This window comes from Rhinolophus sinicus, linkage group LG02 (genome assembly GCF_036562045.2).
Source record: "Rhinolophus sinicus isolate RSC01 linkage group LG02, ASM3656204v1, whole genome shotgun sequence".
Classification (NCBI taxonomy): domain Eukaryota; kingdom Metazoa; phylum Chordata; class Mammalia; order Chiroptera; family Rhinolophidae; genus Rhinolophus; species Rhinolophus sinicus.
The window spans coordinates 71,162,067-71,187,768 of record NC_133752.1 but is presented as its reverse complement, the minus strand read 5'-3'; the positions used below and the strand labels follow the sequence as shown (position 1 = coordinate 71,187,768).

The window sequence follows — 25,702 nt, the reverse complement described above, 5'->3', positions numbered from 1 at the left end:
CAGCAGCCATTTATGATAGAAACTCTTAAGAAAATGGAAATAGAATGACCATATCTCAACATAATAAAGGCCATATATGATAAACCCACAGCTAACATCATACTCAATGGGGGGAAAGCTAAAACCATTCCCCTTAAGATCACAAACAAGCCAACATTGCCCATTTTCTTCACTTTTATTCAACATAGTTCTGGAAGTTCTAGCCAGAGCAATCAGACAAGAAAAAGAAATAAAAGGCATCCAAATTGGTAAGGAGGAAGTAAAATTGTCATTATATGCAGATTACATGATACTATATATAGAGAACCCCAAAGACTCCACCAAAAAATTATTAGAACTGATAAATGAATTTAGTAAAGTAGCAGGATAAAAAATTGATATTCAGAAATCAGTTGCATTTGTATATACCAATAATAAAATATCAGAAGGAGAAATTAAGGAAACAGTCCCATTTACAATTGCTTCAAAGATGATAAAATACCTAGGAATAAATTTAACCAAAGAAGCAAAAGATCTGTACTCAAAAAATTATAAGACACTGAAGAGTGAAACTAAAGAAGATACAAATTGATGGAAGCACATAGCATGCTCATGGGTAGGAAGAATTAATACCGTTAAAATGTCCATACTGCCTAAGGCAATATACATATTCAATACAATTCCTATCAAACTACCAAGGACATTTTTCACAGAAATAGAACATGTAATCCTAAAATTTATATGGAACCATAAAAGACCCTGGATAGCCACAGCAATCTTGAGAAATAAGAACAAAGTGGGAGGTATCACAATACCTGATATCAAATTATACTACAAGTCTATAGTAATCAAAACAGAATGGTACTGGCATAAAAACGGACACATAGATCAATGGAACAGAAAAGAGAGCCCAGAAATAAATCCACGCTGATATGGTCATTTAAACTACAACAGTGGAAGCAAGAATTTGCGGTGGGGTAAAAACAGTCTATTCAATAAATGGTGCTGGGAAACCTGGACAGACACATGCAAAAAAAAAAAAAAAAAAAGAAACTGGACCATCTCCTTACACCATATACAAGAATAAATTCAAAATGGATTAAAGACTTAAATATAAGATCTGAAACCATAAAACTCCTAGAAGAAAATATAGGAAGCAAGTTTACAGACATTACTCGGAGTAATATTTTTACTGCTATATCCCGTCAGACAAGGGAAGTAAGAGAAAAATAAACATATGGGATTACGTCAAACTAAAAAGTATTTTCACAGCTAAGGAAACCATCAATAAAACAAAAAGGGAGCCTACTGAATGGGAGAAGATATTTGTCAATGTTATATCTGATAAGGGGTTAATATCCAAACTTTATTTAAAAACTCAGTCAACTCAACACCAAAAAACCAAACAATCCAATTGAAAAATGGGCAGAGGACATGAAGAGACATTTTTCTAAAGAGGACATACAGATGGCAAAAAGACATATGAAAAAATGCTCAACCTCACTAATCATTAGAGAAATGCAAATCAAAACCACAATGAGATACCACTTCACTCTGGTTAGAATGGCTATCGTCAATAAATCAACAAACATAAGTGCTGACAAGGAAGTGGAGAAAAGGGAACCCTTGTGCACTGTTGGTGAGATTGCAGATTGGCGCAGCCACTATGGAAAACAGTATGGAGGTATCTCAAAAAATTGAAAATGGAACTACCTTATGACCCAGAATTCCACTCCTGGGTACTAGTTCAAAAAAAATCTATGCACCCCTATGTTTATTGCAGTGCTATTCACAATAGCCAAGACATGGAAACAACTGAAAAGCCCATTGGTAGACGACTGGATTAAGAAATTGTGGTACATTTATACAATGGAGTATTACACAGCCATAAAGAATGAAATCTTACCATTTGCAACGATATGGATGGACGTAGAGAACATTATGCTAAGTGAAATAAGTCAGACAGAGAAAGACAAATACCATATGATCTCACTTATATGTGGAATCTAAAGAATAGAATAAATGAACAAACTAATTAGAAACAGTCTCAGAAACATAGAGGAAAAAATGAGGAATGATTAGATGGGAGGGATGGTGAGGGGATTAGAAAGCACAATCAGTAACCACAAGATTGCCACGGGGATACAAAAGTCAATTTGGGGAGTATAATCAATAATGTTGTAAAGATTTTGTAGGGTATCCAACGGACACGTCTCATTAGGGAGACCACCTCAGGGATGATGTAGATGCCTGATCACTGCACTGTACACCTGAAGCTGAATGAACAATAATGAATGTTAACTACAAATATATATACATATACACACACACACACACACACACATATATATATACACATATATACAATATAATATATATTATATATATATATATATATAAACAAAAAGTGGAGTACAGCATAAGGAATAGAGACAGTGGGAATGTAACAGTTGTATGTGATGTCACAGGGGTAGTAGATTGGGGGAAGGGGGTTATCATTTTGTGAGGGGTATAAATGATAAATGTCTAACTATTACAGTGTTTTGTACACATGAAATAAAAAAATATAAAAATAAAAGAAACAATGCTTGAGTTACAGGGAACACTTTGTTTTTCTTAGTGTCCTTTACCCTCCCCTGTTTTATGTTTGAGTCCTAGACACCATTTCTGCCTACTTGCCACTTGGACTTAAGTTCTCTGAAGCAGACTATGAGTGTTTGGAGGCTCTTTATGGAGCATTAGCACCTCTCAGGTGTTTAACCATTTTTTATGATGGTAAAAGGAAATATAATTCCCTGATGAGATTGTGCTGCTCTCCTGAGTAGACCCCTAAAAGAAGGGTCCCTCAAGGGAAAGGGTACCTCTAGTCACCAGACACCAATACACCACCAAATACCTCGTGGGTATCTTTTCTAGAGAGAAAAAATGTGCAGGGAGTGAAGAAAGGAAGTTGGCTTGTAGAGTAGGAAAGACAAAAGCATGAAAAGAGCTAGCATGGATCCATCGTGCCATGTGCCAGGCATGGTACTGGGCTGCGCGTGCGGGCCCTCATTCAGTCCTTACTAACTCCGTAACGCTGATCTCAGAGAAGTGAAAGCAGCAGCCCGAAGACACACCTAGTAAGTGGCAGAGCCAGGGTCTGACTCTGGCTGGCATCCACACTCATGATCGTAATGCTACAGACCTGCCCAGCCCTGATGACCCCTCAGACCTTCTACTTTTGATGGTGCTCAGGTGTTTTTGTATAAAAACTGCAGCAGCTTCTTGGTGGGAAGGCTTATTCCAGGTGCACTTCCAACAAGATTCCTTTGATCCTCTTGAATCTATCATCAATTAGCTCATGAAGCCAAAACATTTTTTGGCTGACCACTTTAAAGACACCTTGGGGACCACGCGCAGTCTGCCATCTTATGCCTACTTCAGTGGAAAAAATAATTATATATGCTAGAAAGCTCTGTCTGCAGCATAATGTTAACTGGCCAGAAAAACTACCCAAATATTTTGCCCAGAAAAGATTCCTCTGTAAAGCCATTTGTTTTTCTGGTTCAGAATCCATCTCTGTGGCCCTAGTGAATTATAAAGGTCTGGAGCAACCTGCCACACACCCCAGTAATGCCATCTCCATGGCAACAAAGGGAAATGCAGTGGAAAAAAGCCCTGATTCTAAAATTAAGATACCTGTGCTCCAGGTTGGCTGGATCCTCTAGGGGAGCTTCCTTACCCTCAATGAATCTTTGTTTTCTCATCGATAAGATGGGGATTCACTGCCTTTGCTGTGAGGTTCAAATGAGGTCATTTATCATTACCGTGGCTGTTGACAGTGTACTTATGAGGTTCCAGGAATCTACTAAGTACTGCATATGTATTACATTTCATTGTTACCCCATGAGGTAAGTACTATCATTAACAGCTCTGATTTAAGGATGAGAAACTGGAGGCCCAGCTGAAGTCATTAATCTATTCAAGGTTAACAGCTGGCAAGTGATGCACCAGGATTTGAACTCAGATCTGAGTAGCTTTTCAGAGGCCACATTTTTAATCACTACAAGCTGAAACTTAGAACTGCTTCATGATTGGCCTCTGCCCTGCCCCTCTGCTGCCATCCTTTGTGTATGAGGCCCTTGGAATTATACGCAAATCCTTGGAATACATATTCAGATGTAAAGTTTTATTACTGTCAAATGGCCCCAGGTTGCATTTGTACAAAATTAGTCAAGGAAGTCCCATGATAGCATTCTGAGCATGCCCAGATGGTCAGATACTCTCAGAGGGCACTCAGTTCCTAATAGGTGATGTGCAAGGTCACATGCATTATTGCATCACATCTATGTCATTGCTTTGCCCAAAGCTGTTAATTTAAAATTTTAATAACAAGCTGCAGCTTTATTGTTTCCTGAGGACACATTAAAATAATGAATGCATTTTCATTGCTTCTCCAAAAAAAATGTCATGATTCATTCACAGAGCTTGTTACTGGCAGGGCTGAGTTATTTGGGTAAATTACTATGCCTCAGTTTCTTCTTCTATAAAATGGGAAGATTGGGCTAGATCATCTCTGTGGCCTCCTTCAGCTCTAAAATACTATGACTGTGGGCCACCAGCTAAATAACACGCTGAATCCAGCCTTCCTCTTTGGATTGGGGAAGGGGGACGATGGCTAGGAAAGAAAGGAAGTAGGAGCTGCAATGTCAAGGTAACAAGGAAAGAAACCTAGTGTCTGAGGAATGACTCTGGGGAGGAAGGGTGAGAGACCAAGAGTCAAGAGAGAAGGTGGGTGTGACAGAGAAGGACCTCCTTACTGGTGGAAGGGGAGCTGCATGGGAAGCGTGGCCCTGTCCACTGACAAATGGCTCAGGTCTCCCTCTAGACTTCACCCCAAAATGCTAGTCAACCCTTTCTCAACTCAGGTAAGTTACTTACTTGTCTCTTCAAGGAGGGATGGAAGGAGGAAGGAAGGGACTACATGGTTTCAGCAATTCTTTAGCAATTCTATTTTCTTGATCTTGGCCCATCCAGGCTCTCCATGGATGAAGTTATTATCAAATTTCATCAAATGAAAGATTTCACTATTTTAGGATGCACCATTATTTTACCAATCACCAAGAAAGAAAAACACTGCCCATTATTCTGTATGGTGCCATTAACTGTAAGATACAGCCTGCTCTCAGATATTAAAATGTATCTCCCTCTCGTAATAGCTACATATGGTATCGGAGGGGTAGTAGACTTGGAGGGGTTATCAGTTTGTGAGAGGTGTAAATGTCTAATCATTATGTTGTTTTGTACACCTGAAACTAATATTTTAAAAAAAGTATCTCAGAATACTAATATAAAAGTATCTCAGAATTGATGAAATATGTTCTTATAACTACTGCTATTACTTGTAATAAAATCCGTAATTTAAGAGTTTTCTATGATCAGGAACTATATTGAATGCTTTACATAATGCCATTCAATACTTACAACAAGGTGTTATGATTTCCATTTATAGACAAGAACAGCCCAGAGAAGCTAAGTAACATGCCCAAGGTTGCCCAGCTGGCAGAGACTGAATATGAACCTGAGTCAGCCCGATTCCAGAGCATGTGCCTTCAATCACCACGTCATCTCACCTCCAACCTTCCAGTGGCTGGCCACTTGATTATTATGGTCCTCAGGATGCCAAAGGGACTTACTCATTGTCTTGGAGCCCTGGACTCCCCCGCTCATATTCTTCTGGGTAGAACTGCTAATGAAGGAAAAGGGTGGAGAAGGGGCCACAGGTAGTCACTGTCCCTCGGGGCACCAGGAAGACGGTTCTAGCCCTGGATATGCAAGAGTTAACCACAGAAATGGGCTTGGGGGGAGGGAACCAGAGTTCCAGAGTGGGGTGTTACCATAAGACCAATGAGTATACCTCAAGGCATGCACAAGCCTTTCTAAGAACCTGACCAGAGACCTAGCAAGTGTGAATTCATGACTGTGTCTTTTTAAAAGAGGGGACTTCTCAAATTCTACATACTTGTGGGTTTACAACCCTGGACCCTCCCTGGACCCACTCTTGGTGTTTATGAAAGCAGGTGTGGTTGAGGGTAGAGGAAGCTATAAGAGAGCGGGGTCCACATGGGCCCCACAAAGGAAAGGGTGATGGTAAAAAAATGGGAAGATGACTCAGAAAAGCTGTCTGGTTCTTTGGCCAGCAAGTTTTGTTGACTTGCAGAAATGGGCCATTTCCTGTCCTATTTCTTCCAAGCCCAATCCCACAGACAGGCAGTGGGAAGTTTCCTGTTTACTTACAAGGGGTTGCATTTTAATGCCAATGAGTCCTGAGAGTCTGTTCCTCCTCGGTGCTTGCCAAAGTGACAGACACCCAGGAGGAAAGTGGGGAGACTATAACAGAAATCTTACGTAGAATTTCTTATCCTTTTCTTATGTTTTATAATGGATATAATATAGTAATACACGTGTATAATGTATAACTAAACAACTACACATATAACAGGCACATGGATGAATTTATTGATATAGGTCTGTGATAAAAAAATGTTGGGAGATTATTGCCCTAGGAAGAAGAAATTTCCCTATTCTTTCTAAGTACCCCTCTTAAAGCTTCTGGGTGACAATGTCACCAAAAACACTCATCTTGGTTAAACTTGGTTAAATTCATAACATTGTTCAATGTTTTGGATCCTGCCCCCTTTACATTCCCTCAACTTGATAATCAATTAAAATAATTGCTTTCTTTTTACTCTTTTTCAGCTACTAGCCCAGTATTTGGAATTTGTCAATGCTGCATTCTTCAAATCTTACCTCAAGAACTCCTTTGCATCAGGGGAGTATGAAAGGGTACGGGGGGACTTGTGAGATACAGCAAACAATTGCAGTGTGCAGACCTTATTTTGCTCATGATTCAGACAAGCTGTTAAAAGTTAGGAGATAACAGAGAAATTTGAACTGACTGGATATTTGATATTAAGGAATTATGGTTACTTATCTTTGGTACGACATTAGTGTCATGGTTATATTTTTTAAGATTCTTTACTTGAGAGATAAATACTGAAACATATGCAGAGGAAATAAGATGCTTGAGATTTGCTTCAAAACAATTCAGGGAGGATATAGATGAAACAAGATAGCCAGTAATTGTTAATTATTGAAGAATGGGTAATAGGGTACGTGGAGATTCATTATACTCCTCTCTACTTTGCACTGAGGTTTTCATTAAAATTAAAATGAAGAAAATAAGTCAAACATGATGTAATCATTGAGATCTGCTGTTAAAGAAATACCCGTTTTGCCTTTCAGCCACCTGACTGGTCATGTGATCCAAAGAAAGGCCAAAGCAATTTGCTAAGCATTGTAGTGGTATCTTGAAACTCCTGGGTTTTTGCATTTTAGACCATAAAACAAATGGTTTGGGACTGAAGTTGCTTTACTGCTGGTAAAAGAACTTGCTGATTCTCAAGGAGAAAAAAAAATTAGACCATTAAACAGGACCATTATGCTCTTTGAACATCAAAGAATCATTACAAAGCAATGTTGTGATGAGTTAAGTGTAAATGAATCAGGAACATGCGGTTTCAATTTCCTTCTAAATACACACATTTGTAGATTTAAGGAAAAAATGCCCCATTAAACATATGCTGAACTGCAAGGCTTTGAAAGACATGAATAGAATCACTGAACCCAAATGGACCCTCACTTTTCTCCCCCAGACCGGACCTTTTTCCTTCTCTCAGTTGGAATGGTTTCTCCACCTCACCACACTTCCTCTGTAAAATCTACCTCCTTCCTTCCAGGTCCTAATCCAAACTTGACTTCAAATCCTTAAAATATATCACACACACAAAAAAAAAAAACCCAGAGATCAGCAGCATCTTTTTTCTTCTTTTCAATTTTGATGAGAAAGAAAAATTCTTTGAGACTCAACTTGGAAAGTGTTTACTGGCAAATCCATAGAGCTCACCCTGTTGGTTTAAACTTGGAAAGTATTGGGAGTAGTTAACACAGTGAAAATGAAGTGAGGAGGAAACGGATGCTGTACTCCTCTCACTCATCCTCCTCCCTCCTCATTCACACAAGAAAGAATTCAACTGCAACAACCTAGACGTGCCTCCTGCCCTGTGTGGATCTCCGCTGAGTACAAAGCTTTTTAAGAAGATGCTTCTCCAGGTTATGTAGTTCCTGGCCCAACACTTGGCCTGAGTCTGGCTGAAGTCAGCAGGGAGACAAAGGAGGAGTTACTCAGGCTAGTGTTGCTGCTGGGCCTTGATCTAGGGAAGGGAAAAGCGAGAAGGTGGACCAGGGCCTAACGAGTGATCTGCGAAACTAAGGCATGCCATCTTCTCACCTGAAGTCTGGAATGCCCTGCTGGGTGTGAGTGGAGGCTCTCTGTGGCCTGTGAGCCCCAAAGTGAATATTCTCGTTGTGTAGACAGTCCAGTTTTTCAGAGGTGTGTCTTGCAGGTTGGTTTGAGAAAGTTCTGCTAGGGAGGTGGGTGGTTCAACTTTTGGGCCTAAGACACTTGGTGGCTGTGCTGTGCCTCTGAGTTCTGGGCCTCACTCGACTTCCCAGGAAGGACACACACAGGGCTGCCTCCTAACTCCTGCTGCTTTTGGTGGTTTCTCTAGGAGACCTCGTCCTTCTGCAACCCTAAATGATTCAAGCTGGGAAATCAGAGTCACTCATTTTAATTTTCTGAGCACAAAACTCCTGTGGGAATAAACCTTTCCCACTGAGAACTACTATCTCTACCGGAGTCAGGGACTAGTGTGATTTTTCTCTCCAGACATTGGCACGAATACTGTTCATAGTGATGTGATTTACAAGCCAAAAATACTTGGCTATAAGCTAGAAAGAGAGCTGACATTTTCTGACTTCCTGAGAAGCCACACAGCTACAGTAGTAGCACTACTTTCAGAGACCTGTCATCTTCCAGGGACCCTGCCTAGCTGTCTTGGTAACAGCTGGGTCCCTAAAACAAAGGACAGTTGTCTTCACTGAAAAGTAGGGCTCCCACTCAAAACTCATTCAGACTTTATACCATGGGCGTAAACACGGCATCCACCAGAATATGACACAAAAGTGAGAAGTATTTCCAAGGGCGATAGGGCTAAAAACGTTAAAGGTAGAGGAAAGATGAAATGGCTTTGTAAATGGTTTTTGAGAGTTGGGTGTGTACCATAAAATGCATCTCACCACCCCACCAAACTCTAAGGTTTTCCTCTCAAATGCTGGCTAAACGAAATATTTAAAGAAATGCTACAAAAACCACAGGATATCATTGACCAGAGCAGCGGCCACCTCAGGTGGGCACGGTGCTCCTTTTTCTGCAACACCTGAGATGAAGTAGCTTACATCATTATTCGCAAAATCACACTCCCTTCCACAGACACCAAACAAGGATCTTTTTTTTTTTCTTTTTTTTTTCACCACTGCTTGCGACATTTAGGAGTTGGCCAAGCTGTGAGGCAAATCCATTTCACTCAGTTCAACTTAAGTCTGAACTGTGCAGAAGCTGGGTGTACAGAATTAACATTTCCCAAGGTCTCCCCTGTAAAACTGACCTGGTAGAGGAGACAAACACGAAGCCTGCCGATGAGACGCAACATGGAGGAGACACACAGAGCAAAGCCGTGCTTTTCCACAGGGAAGTCAGGGAGAATTCGCATCCAAGCTGGATCTAAGGGTTCTTAAAGTGTGGTGCCCATGAGGATCACCTGGGGCCTTGTTAAGCGTGAAACTGGGAGGGACCCCATAAGAATCACCTGGGTAGCTTAAGAATGAAATAGTTGCCTCCCCACCCAAGATTTTTGTTTTTGTAGGTTTGATTTAGAGCATCTGCAATTTAAAAAATCAAGCCCAGCCCTCAAGTTCTTATGTGGGTAGCCCTCAGAACACAAGCTGCTCAAAGGACTTCACCCCCAAATCTTGTCATATGTAGGGCTATTCATAGGCCCAGAAAAATGAGAAAGTGATACTGCGCTCATGCCTATGAGACTGAAAGTCTATTTCCTAAATTCACTTTGGGGTCTAGGAAATCGAGAGTTCATGGGAATCAGGAGTGAGGGTTTTTAGGGAAAGAGCATTTCCCTTTATCCTATGGCATGCTCTTTGCAGCCACTCCAAGAGCAGGCCTAAACTCCCTGCTCCCTAACCTGTGGATTGGGACTTCACATCAAATACTCTGGCTTTAGGCTTCACTCTCCTCTGTGTCATGGTAACAGGCGGCAATGGACATGTTTAAAGAAGTAGCTGCCTAGGGTTATAAATTATTGACCCTCAAGGCCAAACTAGGTAAGCAAAATTGATCTCGTAGATTGGACAAGATGTTTTTTTATTTATTTTGTGTTAAATTGAATTTGAACGCCTTTAGACATATATACAAGGTGTGATCAAACAATACGGTGAATGTTTAAATGAAAACTTTATTATAGTAAAAGACACATTGCCATTAATCCCCCTCAGAATACTCCCTCTTGCTTCAAACACACTTATCCCATCGTTCTTGCCACTTTCTGAAGCAGCTCTGGAAGTCCTCTTTCATGAGTGTCTTTAGTTGCATTGCTATGGCTGCCTCGATGTCCTGAAGCATTTTGATTTTGGGGAAGAGCCAAAAGTTGCATGGTGCCAGAACTGGTGGATAAGGTGGATCAGGACACACCGTAATGTTTTTATTTGACAGAAATTGCCATATGCCAGAAGAGATGTGTGACACGGAGCATTGTCATGATGGAGGATGATTTACGGCACACTTTAGAACACCTTTTTCTCAACTGTAGCTCACATCCGACTGGCTGCACCGAACAAGTTGGAACTTGTCACTCACTGTCACTAAGGTTTGACATGCTACTTCCCGTATTGAAGATCCCTGCCTTTCCATTGGATGGCACTCGGCAGCAGCATTCATGGTATTTTTTTTATCATAACAGAAAGGCTCTGTGTCACACATCGCTTCCGGTACGGCAATTTCTGTCAAATAAAAACATTATGGTGTGCCCTCATCCACCTTATTCACCAGATCTGGCACCATGTGATTTCTGGCTCTTTCTCAAAGTCAAAATGACCATGAAAGGTAAATGTTTTGAATTGATTCAGGACATCGAGGCAGCCAGGACAGCGTAACGAACACACTCATGAAAGAGGACTTCCAGAACTGCTGCAGAAAGTGTTAAGAATGATGGGTTAAGTGTGTTCAAAGCGAGGGGGGAGTATTTTGAGGGGGATTAACGGCAATGTGTCTTTTACTATAATAATTTTTAAAACTTAAACATTCACTGTATTTTTTTATCACACCTCGTATATTTTCTGCAGTCGACCAGAGGACTTACCACTTTCTTTTGTGTTATACTCAAATGATTCACAAGTTTAAATAACTCCTGCCTGGTTCTGTAGGCATTTGAGTTTAAGACTCCCTGGGCCACATGCTAAATTTGTCTCCGTTTATTAGACTAGCTTCAGTTTTCAAGCTAGGCCCTGAGAGAACAGGACTCAGACTGAGAGTTGAAGATTGGCTTTCCAGAGCCTTCCCAGTTAGCTGACCTAGCTCTGCCTGCTTTCGAGATCCCAGCGGCCTACAGTAGTGAGAGAAGGGGGTCCCTTCATCTCAGGGCCATGCAGCCATGACCCCACAGCCCCTCTCCCAAGAATGCCAAGCAAACCCAGCAGTCCCACTTACTGCTCTCAATTGCTGTTTTCCAAAGCTTTGGTGACAACCACACCACCTCCCCACCTTTTTGCCAGTGCTATTTACCCTGCCTGAAATGCTCTCTTTCCATCCCTCATTCTGCCTAATTCCTCTCCAATTACCTCAAGATCCAGCTGAAACCCTCAACTTCTCTAGTCTGAGTAATTTCATTGAAATGGACCATGTCCACCACCTCTCAACTTACTACCTACCCTTCTTTTTAAAGACTTGCCCTCTTATGCCTAAGGTCATTGTTTATATTTCTTATGTGTATATTTCATCTTTCTCCATCAGATCGCCAACTCCTTGAGGGCAGGTAGCATACCTCAATCCTTACTGCTGTATTCCTGATAGCACTGGCCACAGTACCTGATACGTGTTATTAATTCACTGTTCAGTTCATCAGGTAATAGCTGGACAGACTTCTCTCATATACCATCCCCAGCAACTGAAAGCATCCCAGAAAGTCCTGTCAAATTCATTTTGGGACGTTGTCCTGGCAATTTCCTGGTACTGTGCTTCCTGGATTGCTTCAAATTTTGGAAAGAACAGCCTGCTGTGTCCACTTAGTTATTCAACAGAAAAGTTGCCTTTGCTTCATGTACTTGTAGAAAACTTTTAAGCCAGTATGAAGAGCCTTCCTTTAACCAGGCTATAGAACTGAAAGAAACTCAGTGGATAGGGTCCTCAGTAGCACCTGCAGTGGGCCCAAAAGATATGTCCACCTCGAACCTGTGAATGTGACCTTATTTGGGAAAAAGGTCTTATAGATGCAATCAAGCTAAGGATCTCAAGGTGAGATCATTCTGGATTATTCAGGTGGGCCCTAAGCCCAATGACAAGTGTCCTTATAAGAGGAGGAGAAGACATAGACAGAATTGGGGAGGACATAGAGAAGGTGCTGTGAAGACGGAGGCAGAGATAGGAGACACACAGCCACAAACTGAGGAACGACTGGAACCACCAGAAACTGGAAGAGGCAAGGACAGGATCCTTCTCTAGAACTTTCACAGGGAGCATAGCCCTGTTGACACCTTGATTTGAAGCTTCTGGCCCCTAGAACTGTGAGAGAATAAATTTCTGTTGTTTTAGGCCACCAAATGTGTGGTAATCTGTTTCAGCATCCGTAGGAAACCAACACAGTGATTAACAAGGATAGCAGATGGGGAGTGAAGGTGGGCAATGGGGTCTGGAGGGTGGGATGCTTAGGCACTAGACTGCAGAGATACCAACTTCAGCATTCATCAAGAGAGAGGAAGGGGACTGTTTACAATCCCAGTTAGTTCTGCCATTGTGTATTTTTTCTAGAAAAACTTCCACAGTATCATTATTACTACACAGACCTAAGTGAGATATTTTCTCTTTGAACCTTCTTATCTAAGGTGGACTGGGGTTACATTCCAATATGGGAGGACCAGATAATCGTGAAATGTAGAGTCCTCAGAATGAATGGTCTGCCTCCAAGGACCTAGGTCATTTGTTCTTTTCTCTATTTATCAAGCATTTATTGAGCATCTATTGTGCTAGACAAATTGGATAGTCTGGCTAATTATAAAAGAGGCCCTGCTTATCAGCACATATTTATGGGGGATCTCTACCTAAATATGACCAGCCAAGCTTTTCTAGTTTGGGCTCTGGAACTCTTTTTAGAGTCCCTCTTTTCATTTGCCCACTGACTCTAATTTACACATAAGCCAATTCTTGCTATTTTTACCAGTCTGGTTAGTAAGGAGAATACATTTCTGTAAATGCTTTAAACACTGAGGCACACACAGCAGCACTTTTTATATGATTGCTTGAAGCTGTTCACATCCGTCTGCAATCCTCCTTTAAAGCTTACTAACAAAAGGAGCCAGAAAAATATCCTTGTAGAGGTTGGGGACATGAGTCACTTCCTCTTATAAAACAGACACAGGTCATGTAGGAAAATGTCTTTATTTTTTTGAGAGGCATAGTGAAGTATTTAGAGGTGAAATGTTATGATGACTGTAATTTACTCCAAACCACTTTAGTAAAACATAAATAAATGAGGCAAAGGTGGCAAAATGTTCATCATTAAATGTAGGTGATAGGAAAAGTGTGTTCCCCACACAGTTCTTTCTGCTTCCTCATATATTTAAAAATGATCAAAATCAAAATAAAATGAATACATATGCATATTACATACAGGGCTATCTTTCCCCTGTACTGTTACTCTCTCTGTTTTCAGGCATGGAGACAAACTGTCTCAAAAAGGGATGATATCTGTTTGCAATGACAAAATGCCCGAGAGAGGCTGCAGGTCTGAGCAAGCAGGCTGTGTTCTTAGGTTCTATTTATGGAAAGAAGAGAAGACACAGCTATTGAGGAAAAGCGGTGTTGGCATAGAAGCAGGAAAAAAAAAAGCCTCGTTGGGAAAGCACCGCAGCAGTACGATGGTGCTTTTTTGTGGAGTCACAGACAGCAAAGCCCTGCTTTACACTGCTGGCAGGGTGCTTTATCCAAGTGCATCTTGTGTATGTGGAATTTACTTCTCTACACAGACATACCAGCCAGGGAACGGCCTCAGGTCCCACCCCCGACACACCCAACACACCCACCCGGGCAGGCATGGTTAGAGGGGAACTCACAGTTCTGAGTACAGCAAGTGCAGGTTGCCCACATTGTCAATGTAGTTGGCAGGGCTGAGCCAAGGCAGGACCAGCAATAGAAGCGCCTTCATTTTCCAACCAGGGTGCTGCTTTCTTCGTGGCCACCTTCTCTGTCAGCTGCAGGGCCCCAGCCCAGCCCCTTTAAACAAACCTTGCCATGTCCCTGCAATCAGTAGATCAGGAGGAATCTGACTTAGAGCCCTGTGATCGAGCCACGCTGATAAATAAATCATGGGCCTGTAAGAGGACGGTGCCCTCCGATTCTCAGATGGGGAGATGTGAGAATGGAGGGACTCACCATGGTTGGCGAGAGGGCTTAGGCTGAGAACAAGCCGGCTGATGCCCTGGAAAGGGACCTGCCCCCTCCTGCAGGATGCCGACTGGTTCTTGAGAAGCAGCTGGTACATTTACATCACTGGCTGAGAGCAGATGGGCTGGAAGCTAAACTGTGTTGAGAAAGGGCATGAGCATGGCACATTCAGACTCCACGGTGTGAATGAGCAAATCACCAAAGCTGTCCTCCAGCTTGCTAGAGGAAGACACTATTAAGAAATTAGCATCTTGTGAACACAGCCTGGAGATCTGAGTTCCAAGAGAGCCTTCAGATTCTGTGACACGGGCGTGTGAAAAACCAGGCAACTCTACCTTTTAATGTGTATTTAGAGTATACATTTAATACATTTTACCCAGTCGTCGTCCTGACTGCACGGACAGATGTAAGCAAAGTGACAGCTTCCTTGCCAGTTCTGAAAATTGTCCCTATACGCTGCCATTCTCTTTGAGAATAACAAAGACCTTAATAGATATAAAGTTCTGTCCAAACAATGGATAGGCTCCTGCTCTGTGAGGAAAAAAGCACTCCATTCTTCCTTTTTCTGAGTAAGTGAATTAAGCTCTGACACTAGCTGTAGGACACAGGGCATTTTACTTAAGCTACTGATCCTCAGTCATCTCATCTTTGAAATGGAGCTAAGAAGGCCTTACCTGCCTCTGCTGGACTATATCATCTCTTCCAGCTTTAAGGCCTGTGATTGTAGACTATATTATCTAACTTAACAGTAGGACTTCTTGCATGCCTAAGCTCTGGAATGCACAGAAGCCCCCAGGACTCCTCTCTTTCTACTCTTTAAGAAGATTAAAATCCATTTTGGCCAGCTTATTTGGCCTAAATCTTAACAGAAATGGCTCAAAGGAATTGTTTCATTAATGACAACCAAGCAATTACAGCAAACTACACTTGGTAGGAAAAAGACCAGAGAAAAAGCTATGGGATGAGACCAACTGCAATAAACCATGTAGTAAGTAGGAATATGGCATCAGAGATCTGCGTTTACCTGAGGCGGCTCTAAGAGTTTAAATACAGTAGACCCTTAGAATGTGCAGATTTAACTTCTACAGATTAGATCCTAGATAAGCAACGTTGACAAAATATGACATGTATTAATTAATTTTGTTGAGGTCCTAATTTGAATTCCATTCCCTTTAAGTCTGGAATGCGAGAGTGAGTCAGGGCTGATGAAGAGCAGTAAAAAGGAAGTTAGGTTTGGTATTTAGATGCTGGAGTCAAGCACGCTTGAATTTGAACCTGAGCTGTACCACATACTAGCTGTGTGACACTGAGCATGTTGCTTAACCTCTCTGAATCTCCGTTTCCTTCTCTGTAAAGGAAAAAAATAATAATGGGGCTTAACTCATAGTGTTGTTATGAAGGTGGAATGAGATAATGCCTATAAACAACAAAGGGCACAATGAGTGTTAGCTATTGTTATATTGTTATTAATAATTACTAATAATAGTGAATGAGCTGCTGGCAGCTTAGCACTTATCTCCAAGAGACTTTGTTATTTTCTTCTGGTCCTTTCTTTCCTCCCGCACTACTAGGGACATAACATGTTACAGTCTTTTCCTATATATGGAGTTTCACAGAGTAGTGGGACATGCTCTATTGTATAGCTACTTCATAAACAGCATGGCGTATAATAAAGCCTGTGGGCTCCACAGTGTATTGGAATGTATTTTTGATAATTTTGGACATGTCAGATTGCTTCTCCAAGTCTATGTGAAAAAAGAATGCCTGCCCTTTCATTTTTCTGCATTTCAAGGGGATAAAATTCATTAATGGATATGAATGCAATATAAAAATGATGGTATTGTTTTTTGTTGTTGCGTTTATGTCACTATTGCAAAAACTGCTGATTGCCTATCCAATATCTAATCTCTTCTTTCTTTTAATAGAATCCAGGTTTTGTTCGTGGTGGTAATGCACATAGCCTCTCTCATACATGGGGAGCCATGTAATACAAGAGAGGTCAATGAGGGATGAGGAGAAGTTAACTGGGTGAGGCGTCCCAGAAAGCTCTTTAAGGGATGGAGTCTCAGTTTGCACATTGTATTTTGCCCTTTCTGCCTTGTTCTTCCTACCTGGTTATTTCTACCTGGAACTTGAATGTGATGCTGGAGTTTCAGCAGCCATTTTGAGACCATGAGGTGACAAACTTGATGACGAATGCTAATCTGAAAAGCAGGAGCCTGAATTCCTGATGGCAACATCACACTAGTCATAGACTTCCTACCACCAGACTTCGTGTTAAGTGGGAAAAAGAAAACTTTTACATAGTTAAATCAGTATAACTGGAATTTTTTGTTACCTGCCATCAGATGTAACCCTAAGTAATACAATCCCTTAGGAATAAAATCTCACTTTCAAATAGTCATGGATTCCTCTGTAGCTTCCTTGACAGTAAACACTTCTAATCCTAATCCTTTACCCCAGGTTTTACATAAATCCTATTTCTCTTCTAAATGTCATCTCACCATCACCCATCACTACCTGTTTTTTTTTGGTCTCTTCTCTTCACTAAACAAGGAACTCTGATCATGGTCCCCATCGTATCCTCACCACAGTACCTAGAATACAGTAGATGTTCAACAAATATTTGTAGGATAAAAGAGAATTTGACTCAGTTAAAAAGTCAACTTTTTGGACTAACTTTGTCAATCAGAGACAAGTTAGCAAAACAGGACTTCAAACTTTGCAAGAGCCAGGGTAGGGGTTAAGCATTTATATCAATGGATAATAAATGACTAGAAAGAAAGGGAAAAGGTAAGGAAGATTTCTGGGAATGAGTACCCAGGAGAATGTTGTTTCTTTAAATAATTGCTTGGAGCATCATCTGATGGAAATTCAATGGTTCTCTCAAAAAGCAGTGCAGAAAAATTGCCTCATTTCTTCCATGCCCAAGAGAGCTAAAAGTGTGGCCCTCAGCTAGACAGGGAAAAAGCTGGGTTCAGGGTGGGAAAGTCACATGAAGGAAGTATGTCAAAGTTATAGTGGAGATGTTGAGCCAGACTGCAGTGACCAACAAGACTTGTAACCAACCCACTTTTTCTAGGGTAATACTCCCCCAGACCTGCACTCTGGCAGTAAAATCTTCACTGCACTGTAGAGAGTTAGCTGAGCCTGTGTTCTACTGAACACACTACAGAAAAAGGCCCCTGACAGCAGTCAAGATCAAGAGAGGTTCCAGGGTAGGTCTTTGGAGAGGAAACTCCCAGGACACTGGGTGCAAAGTTAATCAAGAAAATAACGCCAGACTGTCTTCAGTCAGGTGTGTCAATTACATCACATCTTCATTCATGGCTGATTTCAAAATATTGAACAACGATCTTTTATTCATGCTGGTAAATACTTAATAAGGGTCAGCTTTATTATCTCTCATTTTTATTATCTTCCATAAGAGAGAAACTGTTAAGGGCAAAGTGACTTGTCTTATGAAACAATTCAATGTGTGTGTGTGTGTGTGTGTTTTCAACTTCTCTCTTTTACTTTTAAAAAGTCATTTCCTCAGAGGCAGAAATAATAGCTTAGATGTATTTTTTCTTTTACTTAGGGTCTGGCCTATTGCAGATTCTTGATAAATATTATATATACAGATGATGAGATTACACAACAAAGAGGTTATCTTGAGCCTAAGATTAACTCCCACTCAGGACCAAGGAAGTGAAAGCTTCGCCTCCACACAACCTCTCATGGTTTGCTTCAAGACAGATGCATCGAATTGGCCCTCGTCAGTGCCCTGGCTATATCTGCTGGCAATGTCCTTTGGCTAGAAGGCTGCCGTTTGACTCAACAAGCCCATCATGCTTGTGGAAATTCTTTCTTTTTTTAATTAAAGTTTATTGGGGTGACAATTGTTAGTAAAGTTACATAGATTTCAGGTGTACAATTCTGTAACACATCATCTATATATCACATTGTGTGTTCACCACCCAGGGTCAGTTCTCCTTCCATCACCATATATTTGATTCCATTTACCCTCATCTACCACGCCCTACCCGCTTAACCTTTGTGGGAATTCTTTGCCATATACCCATGTTATGAGAGTCTGCAAGCATCTAAGAGGGCAGAAGTCAACAGAATTAGCCAGAAGATTCCAAACTTGAGCTCACACGCTCAGATTTACTCCCATAGAAGAGCTCTCTAGTCTGAAGTCAGAAACAGTTACCCAAGTAGTTGATAGTCTAGCCAGTCATGCGAACCCACAGTCGGCCCTAAATGTTTTACTTAAGGATTTACATTCAACTCAGGGTCTGAAGTAGTTAGATAACAATGTTTACAAATGACAGGGATTCTGGAGAAAACAGGCAGCATTTGTTTACAGATGAGAGGCTGCCTGCCTGTATCCCTGACTTAAATGTACTGTTATTATTAGCATGGTCCTATGGACAGGCCATGAACCGAGACCTTGGCTGAGGGGGAAATTTTTCTCTACTAGATGTTCTTTTCTAGAGGGACAATGGCAATATTCTAAATGTGATTATGTCTTTAAGAGCTTTGTATTCAAGGAGCCAAATGAAATAAATTCCCATTTTAGAGGTGGAGGAATCTAAATATAGAGTTCCCCAGAAAGTTCAGGACTGTGAGCTCTCCTGGACCCACTAGAAGGGAGTATGTCATATCAGTCACATGGTGGTTTCAACCAGAATTAAAGCTAAGTTCTCCGTTATTACGTACACTCTCAGCTCGACCAGTTTGTATTCATTAGAGTGCCATAAGCCAAAGAATATTTTTTTTACCTCATTACATTTTCATTACTGAAACCAAGATGCAAAATTTATAAGCAAAGCTATCTTCTAGCACAAACGTATGACAACACTCCCCTACAAGCAGCCACCAATCTGGAGGCCTCATATAGAAATGTAAGGAAAATACTTGCCACTGGTAACCTCTTCGTTTCCCCAGTTCAAGGGACGCCAGAGGTAGTAACTACTTAATCTTAATATGCCTTCTGAGGGCAGGCAGAGGTGGTCCATGGGCCCAGCCACAGGCCCAAGGCCTAGGAGAGCTCTGGAGTCAGGTTCTGGATTAGCTCCAAATTCTTAATCCTTGCCAATAAAATGCCCAGGGGAGGGGCAGGAGGAAAGGAAGTGTATATTAAGCATTTGATGATTAACATATACAATATATTTTTGGAAATGTTGGTTTCAACCTACTTAGGAAGCCAAAGTGTGGAGAGGATCAAGAGCGAGTGTTGAGGCCCCACACTTCCTTTATGTGGGAGTTTTCCCTCCACGGAGAGCTGCTGATGGGCACCTGTGAAGGACTCTGAGGCCGCTGCTAAGAGAGGTGATTTCAATTAGTTTTGGGTTCTTTCCTCACAGTTGTTTTTCCAACGTGCATGTCAGCTGAGTGTTCATCAAGCCTTTATCCCAGGCTTCTTTGAGGTGTGAGGGCCACACAGCCTGTGTGGGCGGGTGAATGAAATTCCCACCCCGGGCAGCTGACGTGCTCATGTCATCTCTCTCCTGGAGACCAAATAGGGCCCCAGCGGCCTTTTCCCAGCCCTCCCCTTTCCCCACTTCTGTTCTGGCCTTGCCCTCAGATCGATGTGCCATCTTACTCCTATTTTTAGGAATATTCTTGGGCCCAAATCAGTTCTATAGGGGGTTGCAGAGGAACTGCTGCGTTTTCACTTTCTCTCCAGAGAGCACCTCCATTTCTTTCTTTCTCTCTCTTTCTTCTCTTACCCTTCCTCTGCAAAACTCCTATGGTGGGTAGAATACCCTCCCCATTTCAGGACATCTACCTCCAAATCCTCAGCACCTATGAATATGCTCCCTTACATGGCACAAGGGACTTTGCAGATGTGACTAAATTAAGGATCTTGAGATGAGGAAATGATCTTGGATTATCCAGGTAGATCTACTGAGTGGATTCCAATGTAATCACAAATGTACTTATAAGAGGGAGGTAGGAGGGTCAGAGTCACAGAAGCAGAGGAGAGAGAGAGAGAGAGAGAGAGAGAGAGAGAGAGAGAGAGAGAGACTAGAAGATTCTATGCCACTGGCTTTGAAAATAGAGAAAGGGCCACAAGCCAAGGAAGGCAGGTGGCCTCCAGAAGCTGGAAAAGGCAGGGAAACAGATTCTCCCCTAGAGTCAAAAGGAACCAGACTTCCCAACACCTTGATGTTAATACCTGGAGACCCATGTTAGACTTCTAACCCTCAGAACTATAAGATAACACATTTATGTGGTTTTAAGCCATTAAGTTTGTGGTCACTTGTTACAGCAGCAAATGGAAACTAATGGAGCTCCCAAACACAAATGTATAGATTGCAGCACCCCAGGAACACAGGAATACGATGTGTGGAGGGAGCTATACCAGGGCCTTCTCTCCTCCTCGTGTTCCTCACCTCCCCTCCCCACCATGGCCCCAGTCTTAGCCCTGGATCTGTACCAGCACCTGCAGTACCTACCTCACCTCTGACACCAGATCTGTTCCATCCAGACAATACCTCTCCTAGCTGCGTAAAACTTTCAGCAAAGGTCACAAATAGATTCCCTTACCCCCATCTCCTCCGGCCAATGCTCCTGCCAGGCAGTCTGAGAAGAGGGGCATCCTACTTTAAACACCAACAATAACAAAGGGTCAGAGGCAACCCACATACCTGAATTAGATGTATTTGGCTCAACATCTTGAGGGGAAATAAATGAGTTCATGTACATAAATGGTATAGAAAATATGTGTGAAGCATTACACCCAGGCCATTGCTCTGGATGCAAACTTGCATGTTAGAGAATTTGCATGTTTCAAAAGACAAAGACTCAGATTCATGACCTTTAGAAAAAGAACGTGACCTTTAGGAAAAAACGCCTGTGTTTGCCTCTCACCTTCATCATGACTGAAACCAAGATAAACACCAGCTTCCAAATGTCTTCTTACAAAATAATTGTGGTATTATTGTTCACCCTTTACTAAGTGCCTTACATATTCTAAGGGAGCACCTCATGTGGAACAAGACCCAGGGCTGCCCTGAGGCTGTCTACACAGGAATGCCCAGGAACACGATAATGTAAATGGACTAAAGAGGCGGACAGGTGGAGCTAGTGATATTGGCCACCAGCAGAGGCAGTCAGTCAACCATCCATCACTCTGCTGCCAGTGTGTGTACCTTGGCCAAAAAGTTCACAGAATAAGTCACTTGAAGGACAAAAGTTTTCTGAATTTCTCATTTTAAAACTTAGTTGAAAATACCTCATATCACCTCAAAGAACAGTTGAGCCTTGCCAATTCCCATACAGAGGAAATTCTAATAATTGTGGGTCACATTGGGAGACTTTTTTTTTTTTCAACCATGAAAAGACAAGCAATGCTCACCAGAAAAATCTTTTTTGGGACCATGAGCCTCAGAGAAAGCCACTCTGCTCACCAGACCTTTCCAGTATCTTTCACATTTCAGAATGCACCCATATGAAATAAGCCAATCAAAAGAGGGCAAATACTGAATGAGTCCTCTTTTTTCGGTTCCTAGAGTAGTCAAATTCATACAGACAGAAAGTAAAATGGTGGTTACCAGGGGCTGGAGAGGAGGGAATGGAGAGTTTTTGTTCAGTGGGGACAGAGTTTCATTCTGGAAGATGAAAACAGTTCTAAAAATGGATGGTGGTGAGGGATGCACAACAACGTGAATGTATCTAATGCCACTGAAATGTACACTTCAAAATTGTTAAAATGGTAAATGTAATGTTATGTACATTTTACCACCAAAAGCAAAAAAAAAAAAAAAAAAAAAGACCTATAAACACACACAGACACACAACAGAACTCCATCACGTGCTGTTTTCTTACACTGAGCCATGACCATAAACACCTAAACAATGTCTTATTTTGAATGAATCCTTTCATTGGTTGCAAAGAGGAAGACAGAGAAACAGCGCCCAGGATACTGCCCTCAGGAGACAGGTGAGTCCCAGCTGCCCCCTCAAGGGCGGGGCTTCTCAGGGGGGCGGAGGAGGAGGCCCTACCTGGTTTGAAAGTGGTGCTCCAGGTCACAGCGCTGCAACACCTCAGTGCAATGCTCGGTGAACGGGCAGGTCACCAGCAGCTTGTTGAGGAGCTTATGGACCAGGATGCTGGATTTCTTGCAGTGCTGGAGCACCACAGGCTTGCGATCCACGGGGCAGAAGTCCTTCTCAACCAGGAAGTTGGTGAGACAGAGTGTGCAGTAGGTGTGTCCACAGGGCGTGTCAAGGGGGTCCAGCAGGGCTTGCAGGCAGATGTGGCATATGAGGTCATCGTCCACATCTTCCGTGTAGGTGTAGAAGTGGGTTTCCTCAGGGGAGTGCACTTGGCCGCACACCACACAGAGGGGTGCAGAGCTGGGATCGAGGTCATTGGCAGGGTCTGGCTGGCTCATGGTTGACTGGGGGGACAGTGTGACAGGAAACCCACCCAATCAAATTATATTTCCTCGAGAGCAAATCAAGATCTTCTAGGAGCCATCCGTAACCCTAAAAGAGAACAAGACGACTTATCTTTGTTTTCAAAGCAAACTGAAGACTCCATTTGTTATAGACATGAGACAGTGCTGCCAGCAGACAGGGACCTGAGCTATGATTCAGAAGGCCAGGCTTGAGGGATAGGATCTTGGGAAGGTGAGTTTGCCTCGTGATGCCTCAGTTTTACTATCTATCCCAGTGGGAATAAGTTTAGCTTGAACACTCTCATGGTGGTGTAGTACAATGCATTTGGGTAACATCTGAGAAATGCCTAGAGTACCTCAAAAGAAATATGCCCTACAAAATATAATTTGTTATAAAATTAAATAGATCCGTGATTTATAAAATTCTCTGTCAGATTAGGGCAAGAAAAAAGTTAGCACTGTAAAGGCTTTCTCTCACCTTTCTTCCCCATCTTTCTCCAAAACTCAGAAAATGGTAGGTCTTCCAAGCCTTCAACTAACTCATCTGAGAAGTAATGAGAGCTGTTGAGTCTGTTATGTTTTTACTGTGGTGAAAGCATTGTTTTCTGTATGCATTTCATTCACTCAATCAGCCAGTCATTTAGTGGTTAAGTGGGTTCTGGAGACACACTTCCCGGGTTCAAATCCCACCACCACGGTGGACAATGATTTAAGTCTCTGTTTTCCTGTCTGTAAAATGGGGATAATAATAGCCTACTTCATAGGATAGTTGTGAGGATTAAACGTGATAGGATACACATAAGCTCTTAGAATTATGCCTGGCATATGAGGTGCTCAACAAGTATTAGCTACTATTCTTACATGTACTGTTCCTGAATTCATTTTCTCTCCCGTCTAGCTCAATTGGCCTGGAAACTGAAAGCTATAGTTCCTATAAGGGGTCTTTTTGCTTTGTTCTTTTACTCAATTATATATATATAATTCAAACCAGTAGCATTATCCAGTAGTATTAACCAGTAGTATTATCATGCTACATATTTTCCTTTGGTATAGGAATCAAAACTAATGGAGTTTTCAAGATACCTGATTAAGATTTAGGGAGTCTCCTGGATAATTAGCCAATATATATTTTTTGAGCACCAGCTCTGAGTCAGGTAGTGAATTGGGTATGGTGGAGCTTGACAGAGCTTTAAAGGACACACCCCTGCTCTCATGGAGTCCCCAGTCCAGGGGACGTGGACATAAACACAAGTAATCAGAAGCCCAGATAAGCAGTGCAGACAGAGGTATGCGCCAGGAGAACCTGGATCAACTTTCGTGACAATCAAGAATCCCACACCCCACACTAAACCCCAACCCTAACTTTCTTCTTTTCTGAAAGTAAATGAAGACTTTAAGTGTTCCACAGGAATGTAAAGACACATGAATAACCCAACATGAAACTAGCCACGTTTGGAAATAGCATGGCAGTCATAGACTGTTATATCTTTTTTCTTTTCCAAATAAAGTCTGAGGTTTTTTTGTGCAAACATAGCCTTATCTCAAAAAGAAAATATATTGACTTCAAGCTTTCATTGGGTCAGCTTCGTGTTTACATTTCTGCACTGCGCTAATATGCCTAAAGGAACACTCTAGTCAGGAGGTCGAAGCAAAATACCCTGAATGTGAAAACATTTAGAAATCATAGCCTTTTCTTTAGCATCCAGAAGGATCACAGAAGGCTAAGGTAGAGGGTGCAGGGGAAGGTGAAGGTGTTCCTAGTTAAATTACCTAGCTGCTCTATGTCCTCAAGGCTGGTAGAAGGTTCTGGAACCACATAGGAAATGCTTTCAATGGCATGAAAAACAGTTGAAAAGTAAACATGAAAATGGAAACATTCCACCAAAAAGATTATCATCGACTATAGGAAAAAAATGGTTTACATATTTTAAACTAAAGCTCTAGACCTTTTAAAGTTCCTCTGTCAGAATTCTATCAAATACTCTCATGTGTTTTAGTCCTGTCCATTCTTTCTCATGTGCTGTACTAGAAAATAATAGGACTGTTGTGCTGGTTGTACGATGACAAAAAAGAAAAAAAAAAAGCCACATTCCCTTATTGGTGAAATGTAGAATAAAGCCAGATTTTCGGTTTTCTAACTAAGCTCTGGAAGGTGGCAGATGCCTCAGGTTCTCCCAGTGCAGGGAAGGAGAAGAGGGTGGCGATGTGACCACTGCTCCATCCCATGCAGCCCCAACTCCACTTTTATGTCTTTGACACATCATGTTTCTTATAATATTCTGTCTGAAGAACCCTGAAGAATCCTTGAGGGGCATAAAGCAAACCGCTAGACTAGATGCTTCAGAAAAAGAGTTCTATGATTCTATGCTAATAAAGTGGAGGTGTTTTGTTTTGGGTGATTGGCTGTTAAGGAAAATCCTTTTTTTTTTCCTAACAGTTTTTTGAGCATTGACTGTGTATCAGGCACTGTGCTAGGACACTTCTATATATTACTGAATCCTCACAAATCCCCAGTTTTCTTTTGTTTCATTTGTTCATTTAACATATGAGGAAATGGAAGTATGGCATGTAAGTAACTTGCCAGTCACACCAAAAAAAAGAAAGAAACCCAGACGGGGCTGCTGACTCCAATTTCTGCTCCTAACTATTTTGTGACTTTGTCTCTCAGCATCTTTCCTGATCATGGCTAGTCAGAATCCCAATACTGTAACTAACCAAATATAAG

The 25,702-nt window shown here is 41.7% G+C and overlaps 1 protein-coding gene across 4 annotated transcripts in view; it reads right to left on the bottom strand.

The window, feature by feature from the left end:
- Positions 1–25,702, bottom strand: part of LNX1 (ligand of numb-protein X 1) — a 108,875-nt gene that overhangs the window by 69,233 nt on the left and 13,940 nt on the right. For 3 of the 4 annotated variants that reach the window (XM_019740121.2, XM_019740122.2, XM_019740123.2), the window contains exon 2: positions 22,580–23,065. In XM_019740121.2, the coding sequence (XP_019595680.2) occupies positions 22,580–22,971 (392 nt within the window). In that variant the 5' untranslated portion in view covers positions 22,972–23,065. Of the gene's footprint in view, positions 1–14,253; positions 14,604–22,579; positions 23,066–25,702 lie in introns of those variants that run through there. The other variant, XM_019740125.2, reaches the window with a different exon arrangement.